Source organism: Callorhinchus milii, unplaced genomic scaffold (genome assembly GCF_018977255.1).
Source record: "Callorhinchus milii isolate IMCB2004 unplaced genomic scaffold, IMCB_Cmil_1.0 Scaffold4, whole genome shotgun sequence".
Classification (NCBI taxonomy): domain Eukaryota; kingdom Metazoa; phylum Chordata; class Chondrichthyes; order Chimaeriformes; family Callorhinchidae; genus Callorhinchus; species Callorhinchus milii.
In genome coordinates, this window is record NW_024704745.1 from 76,289,729 (window position 1) to 76,312,890 (window position 23,162).

Below are 23,162 nucleotides of genomic sequence, written 5' to 3' on the forward strand. Positions count from 1 at the left end.
AGGAGCGCAAAAGAGGAACAGGGTCAACAAAATAATGGTAAAAATAAAGTAAAAATAAGTAATTTAGTGGATTTGAGAATTTCTTAGCATCTTTGCTTTCTTGGCCACTTTCTCCAGTACTACCTTCTCAGTCCTATTTGGGAGTTTTAACAACCTGGTTCCCTGAGCTGAGATAAGGTTACATGCAAAATACCCGCCCTCTTTGCTCAGCTGGCTCCAGCCTCCTGGACGTCCCTTGCCCGCTCCGCGGCAACATTGGCGGCTGTGCTTCCAGCCACTGCGCCCTGAGTCTCTTTCACTCTTTGCCTCAATCACGCCACCTTGGCTCCCTACTTATCCCCTCCCTCTCCCCCTCCCTCCCTCCCTCTCTCTCCCCCTCCCTACAATGAAAACAGAAGTCGCCGGGAACCCGCAGCAGGAGTTTTCCGATCGACCCGAACCGCTAACCCATTTATCCTCTCTCCATAGATGCTGCGCGTTCCCCCCAGCGGCCGCGGTATTCTATTTTACGTTTTGCAGCGCCCGATGATCAGAGAAGCGGACGACGGTTTTGGGGGGGGGGGGGGGCACGTGTTTGCAGGGCGACGGGGGAGAGCCCGGGGGAGTGGGACTGAATCGCACAGCTCCGTTCGCAGCGCCGGCACAGACACGATGGGCCGAATGGCCTCCTTTCTGTGCCGTACGGTTCTGTGGGTCTGCAGTGGTGGTGGTGGTTGTTGTTGTTGTTGTTGGTTGGTTGCTGTTGTTGTTGTTGTCAGGACTGGGAGTCTCTGCCTTGTGTTGCACTGTATCCAATCGCGTTGTTAGGCACGCCACGTTACCCGGGCAACCGCCTTGAGTGACAGGCGGGCGGTGTGGGATGCGCGCGCGTTCTCACTCACACTCCCCGCCCCCTGTCCCCGCCCCCCCCACCCTGGCTCCGCCCCCTGTCCCCGCGCCCCCCGCCATGGCTCCGCCCCCTGTCCCCGCCCCCCCCCCCACCCTGTCCCCGCCCCCTGTCCCCGCCCCGCTCGCGGGTTTGCTGCACGCGTGCGCACTGGGATGGACGCTGGCGGGGAGAGAAAACGGAGGGAGCGGGGATGGCGGCGGATGTCGAGGCGCAGGCGCAGAGCGGGAGGAGGAAAGCGCACGCGCGCGCGGGGGGAGGGGGGGGGCGGGTGGGAAGAGGCGCGAGCGCGCGCTCGACGATCGTGCGTGGGGGGCGGGGGGGGTGTGGGGAAGAGGCGCGCGAGCGCGAGGGAGGTGGGGGAGAGGCGGCTCTCGCGCGCGCGCGCTGCTGCGCCTCAGGAGCGCGAGGGGGGGACTCAATCGCTCGGCGTCGTCGTCGTCGTGGCGGCGGCGGCCATTTTACACGTGAAATAATAAATGGGCGCTGCAGAATAGACCCCCTCCTCCTCCCCCCCAGACCCCGCCACGGCCCCGCCACGGCCCCCTCAGGTAAGGCGGACTTGTCGGTAACGTAAAGCTGAGGCTTTATTTCTGTGTTTGTTTTTCCTCTCACCGCCCGAGGCCTTTGTGTCTCTGATGTCCCGCCTTGATGTCACAATGAGGAGCGGCCCCGCGGCGCGTCTCTGACTGTGAGACCGACAGACAGACAGACAGACAAGACAGATAGAGAGGGAGGGGAGGGGAGTGTGAGGGGAGGCGAGGTGGAGGGGAGGGCAGGGCAGGGCGAGGAGGAGAGCCACTGACTCGGGGCCACGGGACGGGGAGGGAGGCAGAGAGAGAGAGAGAAAATCAGGCCGTTTCTCTGCCCTCTCTCGCTCGATCATGTCTTTGGCGCTGCCTTCGCGCAGATGGAGTTGGGCCGCCTGTGACTTGAAGGTAAAACAACAGTCCTCCCTCTTCCCCCTCACACCCCCTCACCCAATCCCTCCCTCACACACACACACACACACGCATCGACCCCACTCAGCCCCCCCCCCCCCCAAACCTACCAACCCACATCCACTCACAACAACAACAACAAAATTACACTGGTACAGCGCCTTTCACGGCGGGCGGGCGGGAGGGCGTCCCAAGGCGCTGTGGGCAGTCAGGAATTTCGGACCCTACCAACTTAACCCACCAGCCCGCTCCGCCCGTTCTGCCCACCCATTCAACGGATCCGCTCACCCAACCCACCAGCCATTCGACCGACCCACTCTCCACACCCACTGACTGACCTACCGATCCCACTCTCCAAACCCACTGACCTACCAACCCCGGTCACTCAACGATCAACCCAACCGCCAACCGACCAAACCCACTCACACAAGCTACCAACTCACTCCCTTAACCCACTCGCCCGCCCCACTCACTTACTCGCTTGTTTCTAAGACAACTGAACCAAGCGAGCGAAGATCCATCCCTTCAGCGAATAGAATTGACCACTGTGGCCACGCTGTGTGGAGAAAAAAGATGTTTTAACTAAATCTGCAACTTCTGCTCGCAAGTTACCTAGTTTGCAGTTTATGTTTTGGAGAGTTGCTTTGAGGTCTCCTCCCCCTGAATGCAACTCCCACCTCCTGCGATGCAGGTTTTTGAAGCGAATAGAACCTCTATCTGAAACTTTAACATGTAATTTGAAAGAAGTTGAAATCTGCTTTAACTTTGTTTTGTGCTCTCATTGATGCCCCATAATCATAAAAGCCCAGTGGTTGCTATAGTAACTGGTTGTTTATGTGTTTGATTTGCAGGAGTGAAAGGGGGAAGCTTGATCCAGTGAACTTTAAACAAAAAAAATTATCGTAAAGGAATCAATGACTTTTTAAACTCCTGTTAATTATTTTTATCCAGGGGGGGTGGGGCGCCTCCTTGGAGCTGAACTGGCTCCAAGGTGACATGCCTGGCAACGGAATATCGGAATCAAGCCAGCCCTCTGGCGGTCTTGGTAGTTTGGTTCCCGAGCCAGATGGATTCACAGTATTCCAGGGCACTGCTGATGACAGCACAGCCCAGCCTGGCTCATCAGCAGGACCTGGAAGGGCAGTTCAGTTACTGGAGCAGGGAGTCATCCCACTCAGCTCCTGTTAATCCTGCAACCAAAGCCCTAACAGGTAGGGTGGTCCTAGCTGGACAAGCAGCGGGAAAGCTTGCCGCATAGTATTATCAATGGTGTTTTAGCTGATTAGAACCCAGAAGTATCCCAACGCACACTCTGGGGACCCGAAGCCTTGTCTCTTGCCAACTGCCGCCTAATACTTTCCGGACGTAGGTAAGCAGGATGCGTCCCTCCAGGGAGAGAATGCACTTTCCATTCCAACAATCTATATCTGGGATTTCCATGTGTAGGTGGGATGCATGGAAATTTCAGCTTGGTTTGGATACTCTTAAGGATGGTGATGGGTTTCTACACTCAGCTGACCAAAAAAAAGTAACTGCTACAATAATCTAATTTCTGATTTAATTAAGTCCTTTTTAAGCAGCTCATTGTTGTCCTGTAGACAGATGTTAGTACACACACAGTGCACTATTCACACTGCTAGTTTGATCGCTTCAATTTTTTTTCCCCATTCTACCAGCTGGATTAGTATAGTGGCTGTTATAATGTTTATATCAGTGCCATGTGGGATTGGGTAGTGCAGTGGGCTAGGGTACTGTATTTTTGATTGAAGAGCTGAAAGGAATGGAATTCCAGCTGAGAGGGATGGGATAGAAATCTGTTGAAAAAACACTCACGATGATGAAGTCGGAGGGAACACCCAAGCATTTAAGATTCCTGTGTAAAATAATAATGATAATTCTTGCATTTGATATAGCACGATATCATGTCTTCAAGACATCTCAAAGTGCTTCACTGAGTGTGTTTAGATTCTCAACCTGGTTTGTAGTAGACATTACATTAAACAAGTATTTCATTAAACAAGTATTTTTCTACAGTCTTCACCGTAGAAGACACTGGAAACATACCAAAAATGGAGGACCAAGAAGACAATGTTAGCGAGCAACTTAGGGAGATTAACATTAGTAAAGAGATGGTTCTAGGTAAATTGTCGGGTCTTAAAACCGATAAATCCCCTGGACCGGATGGCCTGCATCCGAGAGTTTTAAAGGAGGTGGCTACTGAGATAGTGGATGGCATGTCTATAATCTTCCAAAAGTCTGTGGATACTGGAAAAGTTCCCATTGATTGGAAGATTGCAAACGTAACTCCACTCTTTAAGAAGGGTGGGAGAGAAAATAGGGAAAACTATAGACCAGTTAGTTTGACGTCAGTTGTAGGGAAAATTCTTGAGTCCTTAATAAAAGACGTAGTTATGGGATACCTGGAAGACCATAAAAAGATTAGGCAGAGTCAACATGGCTTTACAAAAGGGAAGTCATGCTTGACTAACCTTTTAGAATTTTTTGAGGATGTATCCAGCAGGTTGGATAAGGGGGAACCAGTAGATGTGGTATATTTGGATTTTAGGAAGGCATTTGACAAGGTGCCACACAAAAGGCTGTTACTCAAGATCAAGGCCCACGGGATTAATGGGAAAATATTAACATGGATAGAAGAGTGGCTATCGGGTAGAAAGCAGAGAGTAGTGATAAACGGATCATTCTCGAATTGGCAGGAGATGTAACTAGTGGAGTGCCACAAGGATCAGTGCTTGGGCCTCAGCTATTTACCATTTACATCAATGATCTGGACGAGGACATTGAATGTAATGTGTCTAAATTCGCGGATGATACTAAACTCAGCAGCAGAGTGAGCTCTCAGGATGATGCAAAATGATTGCAACAAGATATAGATAGGCTCGGGGAGTGGGCAAGTAGGTGGCAGATGGAATTCAATGTTAGCAAGTGTGAAATTATTCACCTAAGTAGCAAGAATAAAAGAACAGATTATTTTCTGGAAGGGGAGAAGTTAGATAGTGTTAGTATTCAAAGGGATTTGGGTGTCCTTGTACACCAGTCCCAAAAAGTTAGTTTGCAGGTGCAGCAGCAACTAAGAAGGCGAACGGCATGTTAGCGTTCATTTCGAAAGGTTTAGAATATAAGAGTAGGGAAGTCTTGCTGCAGCTGTATAGGGCTTTGGTGAGACCGCACCGAGAGTATTGTGTGCAATTTTAAAAAAGGACATACTTGCCCTAGAGGGGGTGCAGCGTAGATTCACTCGGTTAGTTCCTGGGATGAGGGGACTGACCTATGAGGATAGGCTGAATAAACTAGGGCTGTATTCTCTAGAGTACAGAAGAATTAGGGGGGATCTTATTGAAACTTATAAGATTCTTAAAGGGCTGATAAAGTAGACACTGAGGGTCTGTTTCCCCGGTAGGAGAATCTATAACCAGGGGTCACAGTCTTAAAATTAAGGGTCAGCCTTTTAGAACAGAGTTGAGGAAACATTTCTTCACTCAGAGGGTAGTGAACTTATGGAATTCACTACCCCAGAAGGCTGTAGATGCTCAGTCCTTGAACATTTTCAAGGCTGAGACTGATAGATTCTTGAAAAATAGAGGGATTAGGGGATATGGGGATAGGGCAGGTAATCAGAGTTAGGTGAGAAGATCAGCCATGATCTTATTGAATGGCGGAGCAGGCACGAAGGGCCGAATGGCCTACTCCTGCTCCGATTTCTTATGTTCTTATGTTCTTATTACTCTATAGCAAAAAAAGTGCCACAAATTGTAGAGACGGATAGACAGGGTGGTTCTGGTATGCTAGAATCCATTGGCTTCAATTTGGCTGTAAGGCTTTGTGTAAAGTTCCCAGTGCTCATTATAAAGCGCAGTGGAACCAACTTCAGCATATGCATCCTCTTGTTTCTTCTAATATTGTTTTTTTTAATCACTGAAGATGCTAGAGTGGCCTAAGACAAGCGAGTATTTCTCCCTATATAAAAAAAATGATAAATATGTTATTCTTCAGTATACAGGCGAGAACTCCCTTGAGATCTTTCTTTTCCCTCTAATAAACCTTTACAAATCATTTGTTCTATATTAGCATCATAATCAGAGAGTAAGCGATGTCATAGTAAGGCCGTGAATGATGCCGAAGAGAGGAGCAGGCATTGAATTGGGAGTAGAAGAAACACACTGGCTGGCTCCCAATGGTAGAAGTTAATTGTACTCATAATTAATATATAGAAAGAAACCTAAATGTCCCAACTTTGTACAGCATGAATTGTTCTAAAGTTGGGATAGTTTTAAGATTTTGCACATAGTGCCTTCACTATTGATTAATAAATATTTCCAGAGAAATGTTTTCAGTTTTTAAAAAAAAGGTAGATGTGGGTGTGTATAATGAGAAGCTAACATTTGGATTTAGTTTCAATTTTGCATCAGTCAAAATCAAAATAGTGCATCCATCTACATATTACCGAATGGATGAAACTATCAAGATGAAGATCTATGAAAAATTTCAGTGGTGGAGGGCAGATTCTCGATACATTATTTGGTTCTTCTAGTTTCACTGACACCAGTATTGTTTTTGAAGTGAACAGATAATAAAGGAATTTATTTGTATGTTTTCAGATTGAGCAACTACAGAAGACCAACCAAACTCTGGATAAACAAATCCAGGACTTGTTACTAAATAAAGAAGATGTAACCCGTCAGGTGAAGAATTTAACAAATGAGAATCAGGATCTGTACAAGGAAGTTAATGAGATAGATCGATTAGCTGATCAGCTTGAAAAGGATAAGGTATTAGCACTGGCTATTGCCGGTAAACAGATAAGGGCAGCTGAGGTGGGTTACAATGTAGGATTTTAATAACTTTGCCATAGATTTTATAGTAGTTTGAGTTTTAATCTGTTGATTGCAAAAAAAAGAGCAAATATTAGTGTACTTTAGAAAGAACAACAACAAAATTACATTTGTATAGCATCTTTCCTGTCAGGAGGACGTTCCAAGGCGCTGGACAATCAGTTTCGGACCCAAAGCTGGGGGTCGGATGAGGATTTGGGTGATAGATTCGCGCAACCTGGTGCTGGAGAGGACATGGGTTGGATTGGACTGGACAAAGACTGGACTGATCAAGGACTTGGATGTATGGGTTGAAGTTGAGCTGGGAATCAAGCACGATGTTGAGGTTATAAACTGGTGCAGTTATCTTGAGTAGTAGACAAGGAGATTGATAGCGTTGCAGTTAGCGACAAGAAGGCACTTGCAGGAGGGGAGTAAGATGACTTTGTTGACAAATTTTGCAGGAATTTGAGGCTCATTCAGGACTTAATGTCTGACACATGGTAGCATAATTTCTCAAATATTCAGGCCTTAGATTCTGCCTGCTCATTTTGTCTTAAACAATAATGATAATCTTTACATCCTTACTGAAGGAGGTAATAGAAAAACATCTAGAAACGGAAAACATAACAAAGAATAGTTAGCACGGATTTCAAAAAGGAAGGTCATGCTTGACTAACCTCATTGAATTCTTTGAAGGCATAACAGAAAGAGTGGACAAGGGTAATGTGGGTATATATTTAGATTTCCAAAAGTCGTTTGATAACATAATAGGCTAATGAATAAGGTCAGAGCATGTGGAGTCAGGGGGAAAATAGCAGAATGGATAGCAAGCTGGCAAAACAGAGTAGGGGTAAAGGGTAGCAACTCAGACTGGAGAGGGTGGGAAGTGATGTTCCACAAGGATCGGTATTGGGACCACTGTTGTTCACAATATACACTAATGATTTAATTAATGATTTGGACTCGGGAATCAGCTGTACAATTTCAAAATTTGTAGGAGGACTGCAACAAATTACAGGGTCACTAATAAACTTGCTGAATGGGTATTTAAGCAGTTTTAGGGGGAGGTCAGGTAGGTGGAGGAGGTGAGAGCCATGATAATTTAGACGTTGACAAGGAGGACAAGGAGACAGAGGGAGCCCTAGTCACAGATAGAGAGGATGTCATTTGTGACGTTCACAAGCGCAGTCGCTGTACTGCGAGCGGAAACCGGACTGGAGGGGCTTGAAGAGGGAATGGGAGAAGAGGTGTGCGCGGAGTTGATTTGCAACAACTCGTTCTAGGACTTTTTCATGCTGGGAGACGTCTCAAAGTACTTCACGGCATTTACTGTAAAATGCAGTAACTATTTTGTAGCTGAAAAGCAGCCGCTAATTTACGTACAGCAATTGTCAACTGGTGTGCATAATCAGCCAGTGTACAATCTTAGATTTCATAGATTCATAGAATGTTATGGCACAGAAGGAGGCCATTCGGCCCATCAAGTCTGTGCGGCTCTTTGACAGAACGTCACTTTCACTACCCCACTCACCAGCTTTCTCTCCATAACCCTGCAAACCCGTCTTCCCCAGATACCTGTCCAGTTCTCTCTTAAAATCTTGGTGTTCTACTTTGGCGGTTTATGGGGCAGAGAGCTCTTAAATGATTTTTTTTGGAGCCCTGCAAAAATTATTCTTAACCCTGGAGTGAGGGGGATTGTGTTGGGAGTTTGATGGGGCTGAGTTTGTACGAAATTAAAGAATTGTGAAGCAGTGTTTGATGCACTAATTTGTAGACACTGCTCCACACATCATTGACTTTGTTTACATAGAGCATTGGGAAGAGAAGCATACTTGTTACAATCTTAAAATTGCTTGTCACAATTTACACAGGCATGTAGGGACTTGAGTACTTGCTTTACTATTGAAGATGAATTTGGCTTATGCATATTGAAACAAATGCGAGAGGAAGAATGATACATATTTGTACGTATTTATTGGTTCTGAGATGCAACCCCTTGTGAAGGGCAAGTTGTTGTCAATCTCCCCTTTAAACATACAAATAATCATTTATAACCTTCTGGGAAAGTGCAATCCCTATTCTCACAACCCTTTGTGTGAACAACAACAAAATTATATTTGTATAGCGTCTTCCAAGGCGGGAGGATGTCCTAAGAAGAAATGTTTTCTGATCTCAGCTCCGACTTAGTTCTAATTTGAAGACTATTTCCCCTTATTTATGCCTCTCTCTACCCGATTAGAAAATTGTTACCTATTTAGCTAAAAATAAACGTAAATTAATATTTTTCCTTGTTTCCTCACCACTGTGCTTTCTTGAGCTGTGATGGAGGGATTTTTCCGGGGTAAGTATGCTTCAGGATCAACTGGAAAGAGACACATTTCAAGTGGAATGAGGTGGTGAAGGTTGCACCCATACATACAGTGGAAGCCACTTAAACCGGACACTGGTTAACCCAGGATGCTGTGCAAATCATACACAATGCCCGGCCCCGATTCATTTGTATTGTCACCTTTTTTAAAATATACCAGTTAATTTGGACAAAAATACAGCAAATCCGGACAAAATGCCACGCTGCGTCTCGAGAGGCTCAATTCAGCCATGAGCAGCCCCGGGATGTAGTCAAATTGTGGTGATTGACAGGCAGATCCCAGCCATTTCCAAGCGGCTTCAGGCTGTCAAGCAGTGAGGGTGGGGGCGCGGAGGAACGGGGAAGAAACAAGGGAGGGAATGGGAGATATCAAATCCCGATTGATTGACAGGGAGCCACTTGGGAATGGCTCGAGTGCTCATGCATTCACAAGCGCCTTCAGGCTGCCAATCAACTCAGAGCTGCCACTAGTTGGTTCTGTTCCTGTCCAATGGAAATGGCAATTGGAGGGAGACGGAGCCGCCACCGCTCCCTACTGAGCAGGAAGAGGTAAAAGAACTTCAGGTAACCTTGAACACCCTTTAAGCCAGACAAACAGCTGGCTGCGATGTGTTCCGGTTTTAAACTGCTTCCACTGTATATAGTAGACATATATATTGTTTGGTTTTACATAGATGGAAGGACATCTGACAGTTGAGGATTATTTTATATTTTCCAGAATGCAGATCATTCACTTGTTAAATTCTACATAAAACAAATGTTTTTAATACCTTAAACATGCCTGCCGACGTGAAAGGCGCAATACAAATGTGATATTGTATTGTAAAAGGCAATGGTAGTTTACATAATTGCTTTTGCATCATAATGCAGGTGACATGCATCATATGCTGGTAACTGCCTGTATACTTTGTATGGTACTCAGTCACCGTGTATTAAACCTGTATTAAAATCCATGTGTCATTTACTGCAAATCACGTGGGATAAATGTGATCAATCTACAACCATTTTTAGATGTTGCTGTGTTAATGATGTATAATAATCCAATGTCTTTGTAATAGATTGAACTTGAAAGGCAAGAGAGAGACATTGCTGTTTTGGAGCACGCCATCTTAAAGCTCAGATCAGTAAGTGGTGCTGTGTAATTTTTATTGTGATTAGAAATAATTGTCAACTTTGTACTGGTGAGAAAGTTTAAATGGGCTAGTACAGGACATTTGAGCAATTGTATTTTAACAAGCTGGACATGTTTCCTACAGAAAAGTATTCTTCTGCGTTCATAAAGATCTCTGAACTTAAAAAACAACTAAGAAAAACAAAAAAACTGATAGAGCAAAATCTTCATGTGTATTATTGCTTCAAACCTGGCTTTTGACTTCTTTTGAATTGAGTTGTTTGAGGTTGAGGTTGATAGAAAATCTAAAATATACAAATTTATGCATTATTTGATTTGTTTTGATGTTTTGCTCTATTTTGGTGTAAGAAAAGGCATTTCTCCCTCTCACAGGATACAGTAAAATCCAAGAACCAACTTGAAGAAATCCGAGTGGAATTACGAGCAAAGATCGAAGGGAACAATGAGCTGAATGAGGCACTGAATCAACAAAAACATAAATTTGAGGAAATCGGTGGCACAGGTTGGCTTTAGATTTAGAAAGATTGAGATAATACAGTAATTGTAAACTATACAAAGATGAAAAAAAGATTATTCAAATGTGTATATCACATCTTCATGTACTTTATTACATTAGACTGACATAGTAATTAAGCACTCTGTCAGATATGCTAGTCCGTATGAAGTGTGCTATATAAATGCAAGTTGTTTTTGGACGTTGTGCCTGAACTTTTAGAGATTTGTTTCTTTCTGGTTTCTTGTCAATTTCTGTGAATTCTACATAAAATTACTTTTCCATCCTAATAGTTCAGTTGCTAGCTCCCCAAAAGAGAACTTACTTCTAGTTTATCTTTTACTGTTGATGATTTTGGCAAAGAACCTCATTCCAATGGCCTCTTCTGTCCTAGTAAAAAGTCTATACAATGGTGTTATACAGCACCATAAGCAGTATTTATAGTACTATTTCACTCTTTACATTACTTAAAATGTGAAAGTTTAACATGGGTCAGGAATATTACAAAACATGCTTATAAAAGGGAGGGACTAAGGCCTGTTTCACTTCCCTGGTCTTGTCCGCCCCATTGGCAGGCGGGCCTTCAACCTCTCTGCCCGACCCTCTAGAACTCCATCTCACAGTCCCTCTGCCTCGCCCCCTACCTTGCCTCCTTCAAGACCTGTCTCAAGACCCTCCTCTTCGACCATGTCTTTGGTCATCCTTGCTAGCCTCCCTGCCTCCAGCCACCCCGATGCCGACCTGTAGCTCGGGTCTAAATCCCTAACTGTCCAGCACCTTGGGACGTCCTCCTAACATGAAAAGTGCTGCACAAATGTAATTTGATATTGTATTGTATCGCGTAGAAATGAGTGTCAAGTCTCAACTCTGTTGATCGAGCAAGAGATTCCCCAAAGATTGGTAATAAACTATTAATCTCACTCAGAGGATAACTGATGCATTTGTTTAACTGATGTAGAATATAGAAATATTTGCATAAAGTGCTTTGAGTTTGGGATTAAGGCACTTTGTTTGGGAGATGTATGTATTCCTCATCTATAAATTATACTCACGCTGACATGAAGAGTGCTGGATCTAGATTTACTCTCTTTGACATTTCAGAGCTTTTGCCTTTTTAAATAGCATCTTAATTTTGAAGGTAAGTAAGTTGTTTCACGAACTACAGAACCCATCCTTCAAAGCTAAGATTGAATTCAGTAATTTGTCGAGTACTGCATGCTCTGAAATGCTAAGAAAATAGAGTAAAATCATTGGACCAGGAGGATTTTTTTCCCCAAATGCACAGCATGGAAAAGTGCTTATTTTCTCAACATTGACATTGACATCCTTTGCCTTGTTGAGCTTTAAAATTATTGAAAAAAAGTAGTTTTCAGCAGGCCACAGCTGTTCAATAAGATGCATAATTTTCCGCTTGCATGTTTATGTTGTGCTTATTTTATTTCAGAAATAGAATTAGTTTCAGAATCTGGAAGCACTGAAACTGAACAGGGTTCATGTTTGCCAGATAAGTCTCTTTTTCTTGTGAATACCTTCGTGAAGGACTTGGAACAAGAAAGAAATTTCTATAAAGCGGAGGTAGATTACTTACTAAAGATGTTGAGAAACAAAAGTTGCGGCCAAAGCAACCCCTCGAGAGGACGTAGTCCAGTGCACTCACCACCTGTAAAGGTATTTATTTGTAGCGTCTTTGATGTGACATTTTTCTTAAAAGATGTGCATAATCGCAAAATCGCTCTCAAGGGAATCTTGTTTTAAAGTGCCTTGGAATGTCCTTCTTGACCTGAAAAGTAATATATAAATGTAAATTTGTATTGTATGTTGTTGTATTGTTGGACTGCTGGACAGAGGTTTCTGAAGGAAAGGGATGCACTGCATTTGAAAGGGGTGGGTTCGTCAGAGGGAAGTCCAGCAGACCTGTTCCTGGTCTAATACAATGGTACTTCCATTTAATTGGTCACAGACACTAATGGGTGCTGAGGAAAAGTAATGATTCAGAGCATTTCATCCTGTAGGCCTAATGGAAACATTGTGTTGATTAGGGTTTGTGCAGCATTGGAAATTATGCATTGGTTTGCAGAAAATAAACTGATACAAGCAATCCCCTCTGACCGCCAGCTGAAGAAATTGCGTGGTTTGGGGAGATGGACAAGAATCTGCTGTTGTAAAGCATTCTGTTGCTAAGTTGCAATTGAGAATAGCAATTGCAATCTCTTTGCATTGTTTTGGGTCAGACGTCAGTCACTGATTGCCACGCACATCATAGGGTGCTTAGATGTTACAGTATTCAATTGATGAATTTGAAATGAGTTGAGGGGAGTGGGAGGTGGAGAGTGCTATAATTACTGAACAGTATGGTATGCAATCCGTTTTGTGTACAGTCTGGTTTGTTACAAAATGTTTGGACGGAAAAATGTTTTTTTATCAAGTTGTGACCAGTAACTTATATGTTATTAAAGTGAAAATAGAATGGAGGTGAGGCGTTGGCCAATTGAATAAAAAACGTAGAAAGTAAATTAGAACCACTGTATGGCAAATATAAGCAAATGTACATAAATGTGTATTTATGTGTTTGACACATGTGAAAACTCATGTATTCCACCTACACATGAAAATTCCAGAGACATTTATTGGAATGAAATGCACACTCTCTCCCTGGAGGGACACATCCTCTTACCTAATTTGGGAAAGTAGTGGACCCAGGTTGGCAAGAGCCAAGGATTGGGGTTCCCAGTGTGTGCCTTTGGGTACTGCTGGTGTCTAACCAGCTAAAACCACATAGCTTGCCATTGAGAGTAATGCCTGGCAAGCTTTCCTGCTGCTTGTCCAGCTAGGACCACCCTACCCATTAGGGTTTTGGTTTGCAGGGTTAACGGGAGCTGCATGGTGACTGGTTTGTCCTTCCAAGTCGTGGAATACAAACTGATACCTTAAATCCACCATCTGATTTTCATTATATTCAGTTTTCCACACATTTTCACATTTATCAAATGTTTGTCTTATTTAATTCTTTACTTTTTAACTTACTTAAAATATAAATTGTTTTCTGATTTACAAGATTGATCTTGGCATGATATAATAATTATCAACCTTGTGAACATGACTGTTCAGAGCTCATAGACTGTTCAGCCTCCTGATCATACAGGATTATGTGTGTTCTAAGTTTGGAAAAGTGGTCTTTGCTTTGAGTGCTGCACTCACTGGCTCAAATCTTTTCAAACACATTCTTGTGAACATGTCTTGTATAAAATGTGTGCATTTCCTGAAAAAAGGTGAAAACAAATAGACTGCAAAGTCTGCCTGTCTCAGTTAGGTCAAAATAGTCTAAGACCCTACAGATAAATACTTTTCACCATTACAAAATATAATAGTCTACATGCTATAGTATTTGTATTGGTTTGCGCCATTTTTGAATTGTTTTTATGTAGTAATGCTTTCTTTATACAGGTAGTGTTCATGTTTCTAATGTATTTAAGGTGGACTCAATCTTACAATATATTTTGATATTAGGGAGGAAGTTATGAGTCTGAGCTAATATGCATCATCAAGGAGCGCGATGATCTTCAAAACATGTTAAATAAATATGAAAGGCACATGGCAGAAATCCAGTCAAATGTCAAAGTATTAACTGCAGAGAGAGACCAAAACAAACTGTTTTTTGAACAGGTAAGGTTTTGTTAGTAACTTTTGTTAACCAACTGTCCAACGCCTTGGGACGTCCTCCCGACGTGAAAGGCGCTCTATAAATGAAATCTTGTTGTTGTTGTTAGATATTTTGTTTATGGATGCATTATAACTTTGTTTTTAATGTTCACTTTTATGCCCAGAATTAAATAATAATAATAATCCTTGCATTTGATCTAGTGCCTTGTCACGTCTTTGAGACGTCTCAAAGCACTTCACAGAGTATACTGTAAAGTGAATTGACTATATTTTGTGGTCAAAATGCGGCAGCCAGTTGCGCACAGCAGTGTCCCACAAACAGTCGTGGATTGAAGTGACCAATTTATTTTTTTAAGGAATTATTACCCCCGGAAAAGCGATCTGCCGAACGACTAACTCTTTTAACTGGATCCCTCATATAAATATCCGGTTTCCTCCTAAATACATTGATGCTTTTTGTTTCAATTAATTTGGCTGTGTTCTTTTTTTGTTGTTAAATATACAAACTAAAACTAATCTAGGCCCAGGAAGAGCTTGATAGACTACACAGAGATGGTGTCAAGGCCCCGAGGTGTCCAAAAAACAGTCTAACAGCGCAAGATATTCTTCGGCGTTTGGAATGTGAGCGGGATGAAGCTGCCGCAGACCTAAGAAGAATGATTACAGAACGTGACAGTCTAAGGGAACGATTAAAGGTGATGGAAAGTGCTCATTTGTTTTGAGAACCAATTCTATTCAGCTAGAAACTAATTAATATAGAATTTGTACAAAGTAATTAATTCTCCTGTATGTTCAGAATACAGTAAAACTCGCATAAGTCATCTTTACAAATTGTATAATATTTCCAGAGTCAGATATTCATTCCAGTCCAATTCAGTTTTCTATGAAAACCACTTAGATTTCTTTGCCCTACTCGTATTAATTACCTCCCAACTTATAATGCCGCTCCCCTACCCTCCATTACTCCTGCATTTACTGACTGTATTGAATCGCGGGAAATGACATTCTTAGCGGGATCATGACACCGTCGATACATGCACTTGTACTGGTGCCAGCTGCATTGAATCGTGAGAATCTTAGTCTTGATCTATTGACGCATGCTCAGAAGAACTTAATTTGCCCCGATTCCAATGCTTTCTAGTAAACGCACATGCAGTGATGGGTCAAGACACATTGAATTACAGGAAGCATAGTCTTGATCTGTCACCACATGCACACTTACTGGCTGCATTGAACTATGCATGTGCAGGGTAGATTATTGATGAAATCGGATTTCACCTACAAAGCCCTCCATGGCCTCACTCCACCCTACCTCTGCGACCTCTTAACCCCCTACCAACCTACCTGCTCCCTCCGCTCAGCCGGCTCCGGCCTGCTCCACATTCCCCCACCCACCCGCCCCACCATTGGTGGGAGAGCCTTCAGCCGCTCTGCTCCCAACCTCTGGAATTCCATCCCCCTCCCTAGCCTCCTTCAAGTCCCGCCTCAAGATCCCCCTCTTCGACCATGCCATCGGTCACCTCCCTTCTCCCTCCCTCACCCTAGCTCCGGTCTGAAATGCTGTACACTGTCCAGAGCCTTGGATGCTCTTCTGACGTGACTATACAAATGTATCTTGTTGTTGTTTATACAATTTATGCAGTTTGCCTGTAACTCGGACTTTGAGTAAATCATATTAATTGATAAGACTTATTTGAATATTACTGTGTTATTCTTGTACAGCTGCATGTTTTTTCGTGAATGCTGATTTGGCACTTTTAAGCTATGTGTTTGAACATGGGAATGTGCGGGACTGCAAAAGACTATTGCAGTCTATCTGTCCAGTCTCAAGGTTAAAGCATCATTGCATTACTCCATATCTTATATCACTCGATCAGTGTCTTCCCCGATTAGCTATTGCATTCACTTTTGAATTTGCAGCATAATTTGCTTTCACTGCCTCCCTGGGAAGGTGACAACCTAATTCAGCTGGTAGGACAAATTGCTGGTAACAAATTGCTGAATAAAAATGTACCTTGAGCTTCTGGTTCACAGTCACCTATGCTGTATCACATTCCCACTAAACCTCCAGTTTGTTTTCCCAACATTTTTTTCAACAAGCATCATAGTTCTTTCTACATTAGAGTCTGATGTGGATAAGTGGACATGTAAATAGTTTGCATACAGATGCACTTAATTGTGGTTCTATGAAGTGAGACATGAATGTGTGTAAGGAGCAAATGATTCATAGTTCTGTGCATGGTCAAGTGGAATACTGCCAATAAATGGCAACAAAGGTAATAAGTAGAGTTTTATTTTTAAGGTATGGAGTAAGAAAAAAAAATCATATGCACTTTAATAATAATTAATTGTCACAGTTTTGTTCTATTAGATTTCCCAAGAGGCAGCAATTAACGAGAGAGCGCATCTGGAGCAGAGAATAGAAGATCTGAAGTCCTCATTGCATTCAGTAATGTTGATTTAATTATTTCTATAATCAGATTTGAATTTGAAGTGAAGATTATTCACCCAAGGCTGAAATTCAGAACTCTAAATTACTTACATCAACTGCATACGGGTAGATTGTTTCTGCCATTTCAAACTGTTAAGTTGAGTCCTGTAGTTTAGTGGTCAGAGCTATCGCTTCACAAGCAAGAGACCTGGATTCAATTCCTGGCAGGGCGAAATGTTGGGCAAGTTTCCTTACTCCACACGCCGCTGTTTACCTAGTAGTAAGTAGGAACCAGATTGTTAGTTGATTGTCGGATCGCTTTTCTGGGGGTAATAATTCCTTAAAAAAAAATGGTCACTTCAATCACGACTGTTTGTGGGCCACTGCTGTGTTGGCTGCCGGGTTTTGCCCACAAAATATACAGTCAATTCACTTTACAGTATATTCGGTGAAGCACTTTGGGACGTCTCAAAGATGTGATAAGGCACTATATCAAATTATTAAGTGTAGGCATTTATATGAACACTATGATTGTTTTCTGAATAAATGGTGAACTACACTTTGTAAATGACTTAACACCTTCAGTCGTATTTGATTGGGGTTATTTAGTTGGGACGCAGATGAGAAGAGATCACAATAATATTTCCATTTCTTATTCAATTGACATAATTTACTGACAAACGTCAACGGTTATGTGCCCCAAATTGGTTGCTAATAGGTTGTGTGGACACAGCTTTATGGTGTTGCATTTTCTTGGAATCCCTGAAAATCATAATTATTTTCACACTGAAATGTATTGGAGAAATAGGGAGGTCCAAGAGCGTGAGGGGTTAGGGTTTGCAACGCCTTGGGATGTCCACCCGACGTGAAAGGCACTTTTATAAATGTAATTTTGTCGTCGTTATAGGTGAAGGTGAGAACCTTGAAATTGATATGCTGTGAGGGAGCAAAGGGAGCTTACTGAAGCCTGGGTGGTGGGCGGATGGAGTTTAGTGCAGTGAGGTGCAGGTGGTAGAGTTTTCTATAAGTTGAAGTTCATGAATGGTGGAACTAGTGGGGAGGGTGTTAGAAAATTCCAGCCAGGAGATGACAAAGGTGTGGATAAGGGTTTTGGCGACATTTGGACTAAGTGAGGAGCAGAGGTGGGTCATGTGGCGGTGGTGGAGAAAAGCAGTGCTGGGTTAGAGACCAGATGTGAGGGAGAGAGCAGAGCTGAGGATCGAACCGTTTGCCAAGGTGGTGCATTGGTTCAGTGAGTCTGGGAAGGTTAAGGAAGTCAGAGCCAGAAGTGAGGAGCCTGTTTAGTTGCAGGATGTTTGGGCTCATCAGGCCTTGATGTCTGACAGCCAAGCGGATGGAACATCAGTGGGCCTGGAGGATAGAGTGGTTGGTATTCCCTAGGTGACTGCCAAGACGGGAAGAGAAACCCATTGGAGGAGACAAAAGTTGGAGTCAGTGGGTCAGGTAGAATTGGAACTAGGTGAGAGTGGTCCCACGGACATGGTGATGGAGGTGAGGGATCAAGGAGGATGGCGTGGTTTAAATCCCAGTCTATGTTGCTATCTGATCTCACCCAGGGAAGCAGTTTGGGTCCCAGTGGCCCGAGAATTGGAGAGGCTGAAATCAACCCTGTTGAAAGGTTTGTGTGTCTGGATGATGATTGACAGAATCATGTTCAGCGTTGATGGTCGAATGACCTGCTGACGTTCCCTGTCTAGGCTCACAAATGCATAATAATATCTTGGGTGAGATACCAGAGGGCAACTAATACCTGTGGAATTGTAACCCTAGAAAAAAATGTCAGAAAAGGGAGTCAAAAGCCTTCAGGAGAAAAAGATGTGAGAGGAGTGGTAGGATTAAAAAAAACTGAGGGAACACAATACTTACTCATTGCAAGCCCTCTCTCTTCTGTCTGAATTATTTGAAACCTTGAGCTCTTGAAATCTCAACTCAAATATTTTATGCCCTACTTCTATCCCCACATTTCAACCACATCATGCCAACTGTTTAGGTTCAGTCTAATGTCACTTTGTTACTAGATTCTTTTATTTTGCTTTCAGTTGGAAAGTGAAAGGTTAGAACATCGATCGAGGCTGACTTGTCTGAAAGACAGTGTGACTTCCCTTGAGGAAGAGGTCAAAATATTGGCTAGAAAGTCGGCTGACACTGAAGATGAACTATGCAGACAGAGATCGGAAAACAATCAAATCAGGTAAAATAGCCTTTTGTATTTGAAAATTGGCTGGGCAACTGGACTATTCTAAATCTAAAGCTTTAAAACTGTCTACTATGACACGGAATTTTACTTTAGAGCGTACTTTAGTTATTGTGAAGAAAGCCACACTGTAATTGTAAAGGCACTAAAGTAGTGTGAAGGTTAACTGTGCACAAGACAAATCTTGTACCTAGGAGGATTGTTGTTGAACTGTATTTTCAACAGTGAAATGTAGCCTGAACTGGAATAGAAAGGCAGTTCTTCATTTATTCTACTTGGCTAACATAGCCAAGTCCAAGAGGATCTTAGGCTCAGAAAAAGTCAAATAATCTTACTTTCTTGTAAGAAGGTTCTATGAACACCCCTCTAATAACCAGAAATTCTATCTTAACATTGATAGATTTAATTTTGGAATTTGGAATGAAATAAAGCAGGCCATTTTAAAATACTTTTGAAATTACTTAGGATTTTTTGTGTTGTAAACATTTCCATGTTACCACTGCTAAAATTTTAATTGGCCTCATTAACAGATGGGGTTCAGACCACCTTTAGTTACTGTGTATGTTCTGTAGACTGTTGTAGACTTGTTTTAAGTCCCCTGCTGATTTATGTCTAGTGGTATATGCTGGGATAAGAATGTTAAATATGCTCTAGGTAGAAGAGGCCAACATGCTGGATAGGACAGCAGTTCTGATAGGGAAAATATTGTTTTGAGTAAAACTTTCATTTGCAGCTTTTCTGTTTTCCCCCACAAACATCTTAGTGTTAGACAAAGGTCGCTTTTATGTGCAGATGTTTGTCTTCCCAGCATCTTTTTGCAAAAATATCTTGGCATATTTCTTTACTGACCTTGAGAAGAGGTGGGTCTGGAGGAGTCATGTCTAACATGCCTGGCTAATGATAAGAAAGTTTCTGGACTCGAGAAATTAAACGTGACACTTGGACTATGATACTTCAGATTTACTAGTCCTTAATAATTCAGGATGATATTACTCTTTCATCAAACTCACAAAACATTTGAATTCTGCGGGTTACCATGGAGTTTGGTATTTTATACCCAGTGCTTCAGTGATTAGAGTTGGGGCTTCTCGAGTCGGGAGGACAAAACCAATATCCTGTTTATATTAACAAATTTAAAATTTGAATTCTCAAAATAACTAAAATACTTCATGGACACAAGCATATGTTTCGACAACACCCCAAAGCCTTAAATTAAGTCGGAGTCGTAAGACATAAAATGCTGGCACTTACAGTTTGAGCAGAGGAGCGAGCTGTCCCACCTGTTTGTTACAAGCCCCTCCAAGGTCCAACTCTCCTGCCTGCTCAAACGTCTAGTGTTTTATCCCCTTGTGAGTGTACTGTCACACTCACACAATACACATTCTTACAGATATTAAGTTTTTGTGTAAATCAGACCTCCTTCAGGCAACAACAACATCCTTAAACAGTTCCTGCTACCTGTGGGGTTTAAATGACTGAAACTACGCCTTGCAAACACAAAGGCAATATTCTAATACTCTTCATTCAAACGAGTATGCAGCTTCCCTAGTCATGACACCACCACGACCACATAGGAGACCACTTCACTTACGAGGATCCTATCTGCTGCTTCCCCCCATCCACAAGATAGCTATCAGCAGTGCGATTTATCCATGGTCACTAATTGTAGTTAACAGCTGGGCTCAGCTATCAAACAAGGATTTATACCTTCACTCAAATGGTCTAGTCCTAAACTTGTACTAACTAGGCTAACCTACTTGTTCACTAAAGTATAGCTAGCAGAAAGATTGTGTATGTTTGCTTGGGATTTATCTTTTGTGTAAATCATTGAAAAGGAAATTTTTATTCAAAAGAGCAGAAGTTCCAGTTAACTTTACTTTTGTTATATCTTAAATGAGAAATTCGAGATTAATTTGCCACTAAAATTAATTGGATCCATTTCAGCAACAGCATTCTGAAATTATTAAATTTCCAGTAATGGGAATGCTGCTGCCTACTTATAAGTGAAGTATTGTCTTAGTGCTGTTGATTGCTACCCTTGCATAGACATCATTGGTTTTTCAAGAGAGATGGAAGGCATACTTTAATACGCCTTCCATCCCTCGTCTCGCAAGCGAGAAGACCTGGGTTCGATTCCCAGGCAGGGCGAAACGTTAGGCAAGTTTCCTTACTCCACGTGCCCTTGTTCAGTGCCTTGGGATGTCCTCCCAATGTGAAAGGCGCTTTACAAATGTAATTTTGTTGTTGTTGTTTACGTAGCAGTAAGTAGGAACCCACTTGTTAGTCGATTGGTGGATCGCTTTTCTGGGGATAATAATTCCTTCAAAAAAATAATAATAATAAATTGGTCTCTAATTTACACGGCTGTTTGTGGGACACTGCTATGCACAATTGGCTGCCACGTTTCGCCCACAAAATATACAGTCAATTTGCTCTACAATATATTCTATGAAGCGCTTTGAGATGCCTCGAAGACATGATAAGGCGTTATAATAAATGCAAGTATTATTAATATTTGAAACATTACAAAAATGTTGTAACTACATTTAAACTCTTTATAAATAATGACAGTGATTCTAAAATCATTATCAGTGTGATCATCATTACAGGTTACTAATGGACCAAACAGAAGATACTCTTGGTGAAACCCAGCGTCGCTTATCATTAAAATGCACTGATCTGCAACTTGCACAGGATAAAAATGCTCGACTCTGTGAAAAGAATGGTAAGACTAACTTTTTCACAAAGCTGAATAAAGATCATTGAATGCCTAAGATTTCAAATCATAAATCATAAAATTTGTCTCTTTTTAATATAAACCATCATATCCAATTTAAGTCATTTTCCAGGAGAATATTTTTGTTCTATATACTGTAGCCAAGGAAAGTTAGTTTGAGAGATGCCTTTCCCTTTTTAAAGGATTTTTCATGTGATCCAGGTCCTCTTCCCATATGTCCTATAAAAATCCTATTTTTTTATCATCTTTTCAATTCCAGGCAGGGCAAAACCTTGGGCAAGTTTCCTTACTCCACATGCCTAATAATCCTCCAAAAACAAAAAACAATAATAAATTGGTCATTTTCAATCCATGACTGTTTGTGGGACACTGCTGTGCGCAATTGATTGCCACGTTTCGCCCACAAGTATACGGTCAATTCACTTGACAGTCTATTCTGTGAAGCGCTTTGAGACGCCGAGGAGGCGTGAAAAGCGCTATATCAAATGCAAGGATTATTATTATTATATCCTGTGAAGCGCTTTGGAACGTCCTCCCAATGTGAAAGGTGTTATTACCACATTTAAGTATTATTTTTTACCTTTGCTATAAGAATAAATGGTGTAATTGCCACTATTTTGAGGCATTTTGGCTGAGAAGTCAGTTCCTTCTGCGCTGACTGGCTGGCTTCAAACGCATAGCGTACAGGCACAGAAGGTCTGGCATTAGCTGCGAGAGCGGTTATCAGCTTCCTGAGTTGATGACTACCCTGTATGAGGGGTGCCATATAAATGCAAATTGTTGTTGAGGGTTTGGCGTTATCCTCAGGGATCTGATGTTAAAGATGTTCTTGCTGGCAGGTGCTCTACTCCTGCAATAATAAGGCAGGGTATGAATTTATGGAGCCAAATCATCACATTAGAGGAGCAGTAGGACGCCCCACAATATGAAATAAATGTCCAGATGAGCTTACACATACATCCAGTAATCTTTCATGTTTGATAATTGATTCTAGCATAATTTTATATTATTGTAATTATTCAGTACTAAGATCTGAAGTATTATTCCTAACAGATGAATTGAACAGACAGATTGCTTGTCATCAAGAAGAATTAAACTCAATTCGATCCGATGCTTATGACTTTGATAAACAGAAGAACTGTCTGCAAGAGCTTGTGGATGAAAAGACCGAGACAATCACCTCCTTAGAAGAAAGCCTCCACCAGAAAGTTAGTGCTTGTAAAATGCTCAAATTGGCACCTAAAGCCTAAGTATAGCTTTACTCCTTCCTATTCGCCCTCCCCTCTTAAAAGTATTCGGAAGACCTACATGGGCAGAACTCTGTGAAAGTTTCTGATGCTGTGGACTTATTAGAAGATAAGATTTCATTATAGCTTCAACAAAGTGTGGAACCCAGATGCAGAGGCTGTTTTGACAGTCTGACTGCCTTTTCTTGTTTCCTTCCAATCCCAATCAGTAGGAGGCAGG

The 23,162-nt window shown here is 42.3% G+C and overlaps 1 protein-coding gene across 4 annotated transcripts in view; it reads left to right on the forward strand.

Moving 5' to 3' along the window:
• Nucleotides 1-1,674: 1,674 nt before the first annotated feature.
• The window catches only part of tsga10 (testis specific, 10), a 39,958-nt gene continuing 18,470 nt past the window's right edge, over nt 1,675-23,162 (forward strand). For 3 of the 4 annotated variants that reach the window (XM_007891149.2, XM_007891150.2, XM_007891153.2), the window contains exons 1-11: nt 1,675-1,824; nt 6,444-6,527; nt 10,086-10,151; nt 10,532-10,661; nt 12,097-12,320; nt 14,160-14,315; nt 14,834-15,007; nt 16,684-16,761; nt 18,804-18,955; nt 21,568-21,683; nt 22,749-22,903. In XM_007891149.2, the coding sequence (XP_007889340.1) occupies nt 1,771-1,824; nt 6,444-6,527; nt 10,086-10,151; nt 10,532-10,661; nt 12,097-12,320; nt 14,160-14,315; nt 14,834-15,007; nt 16,684-16,761; nt 18,804-18,955; nt 21,568-21,683; nt 22,749-22,903 (1,389 nt within the window). In that variant the 5' untranslated portion in view covers nt 1,675-1,770. The remainder of the gene's footprint in view (nt 1,825-6,443; nt 6,528-10,085; nt 10,152-10,531; nt 10,662-12,096; nt 12,321-14,159; nt 14,316-14,833; nt 15,008-16,683; nt 16,762-18,803; nt 18,956-21,567; nt 21,684-22,748; nt 22,904-23,162) is intronic. The other variant, XM_007891151.2, reaches the window with a different exon arrangement.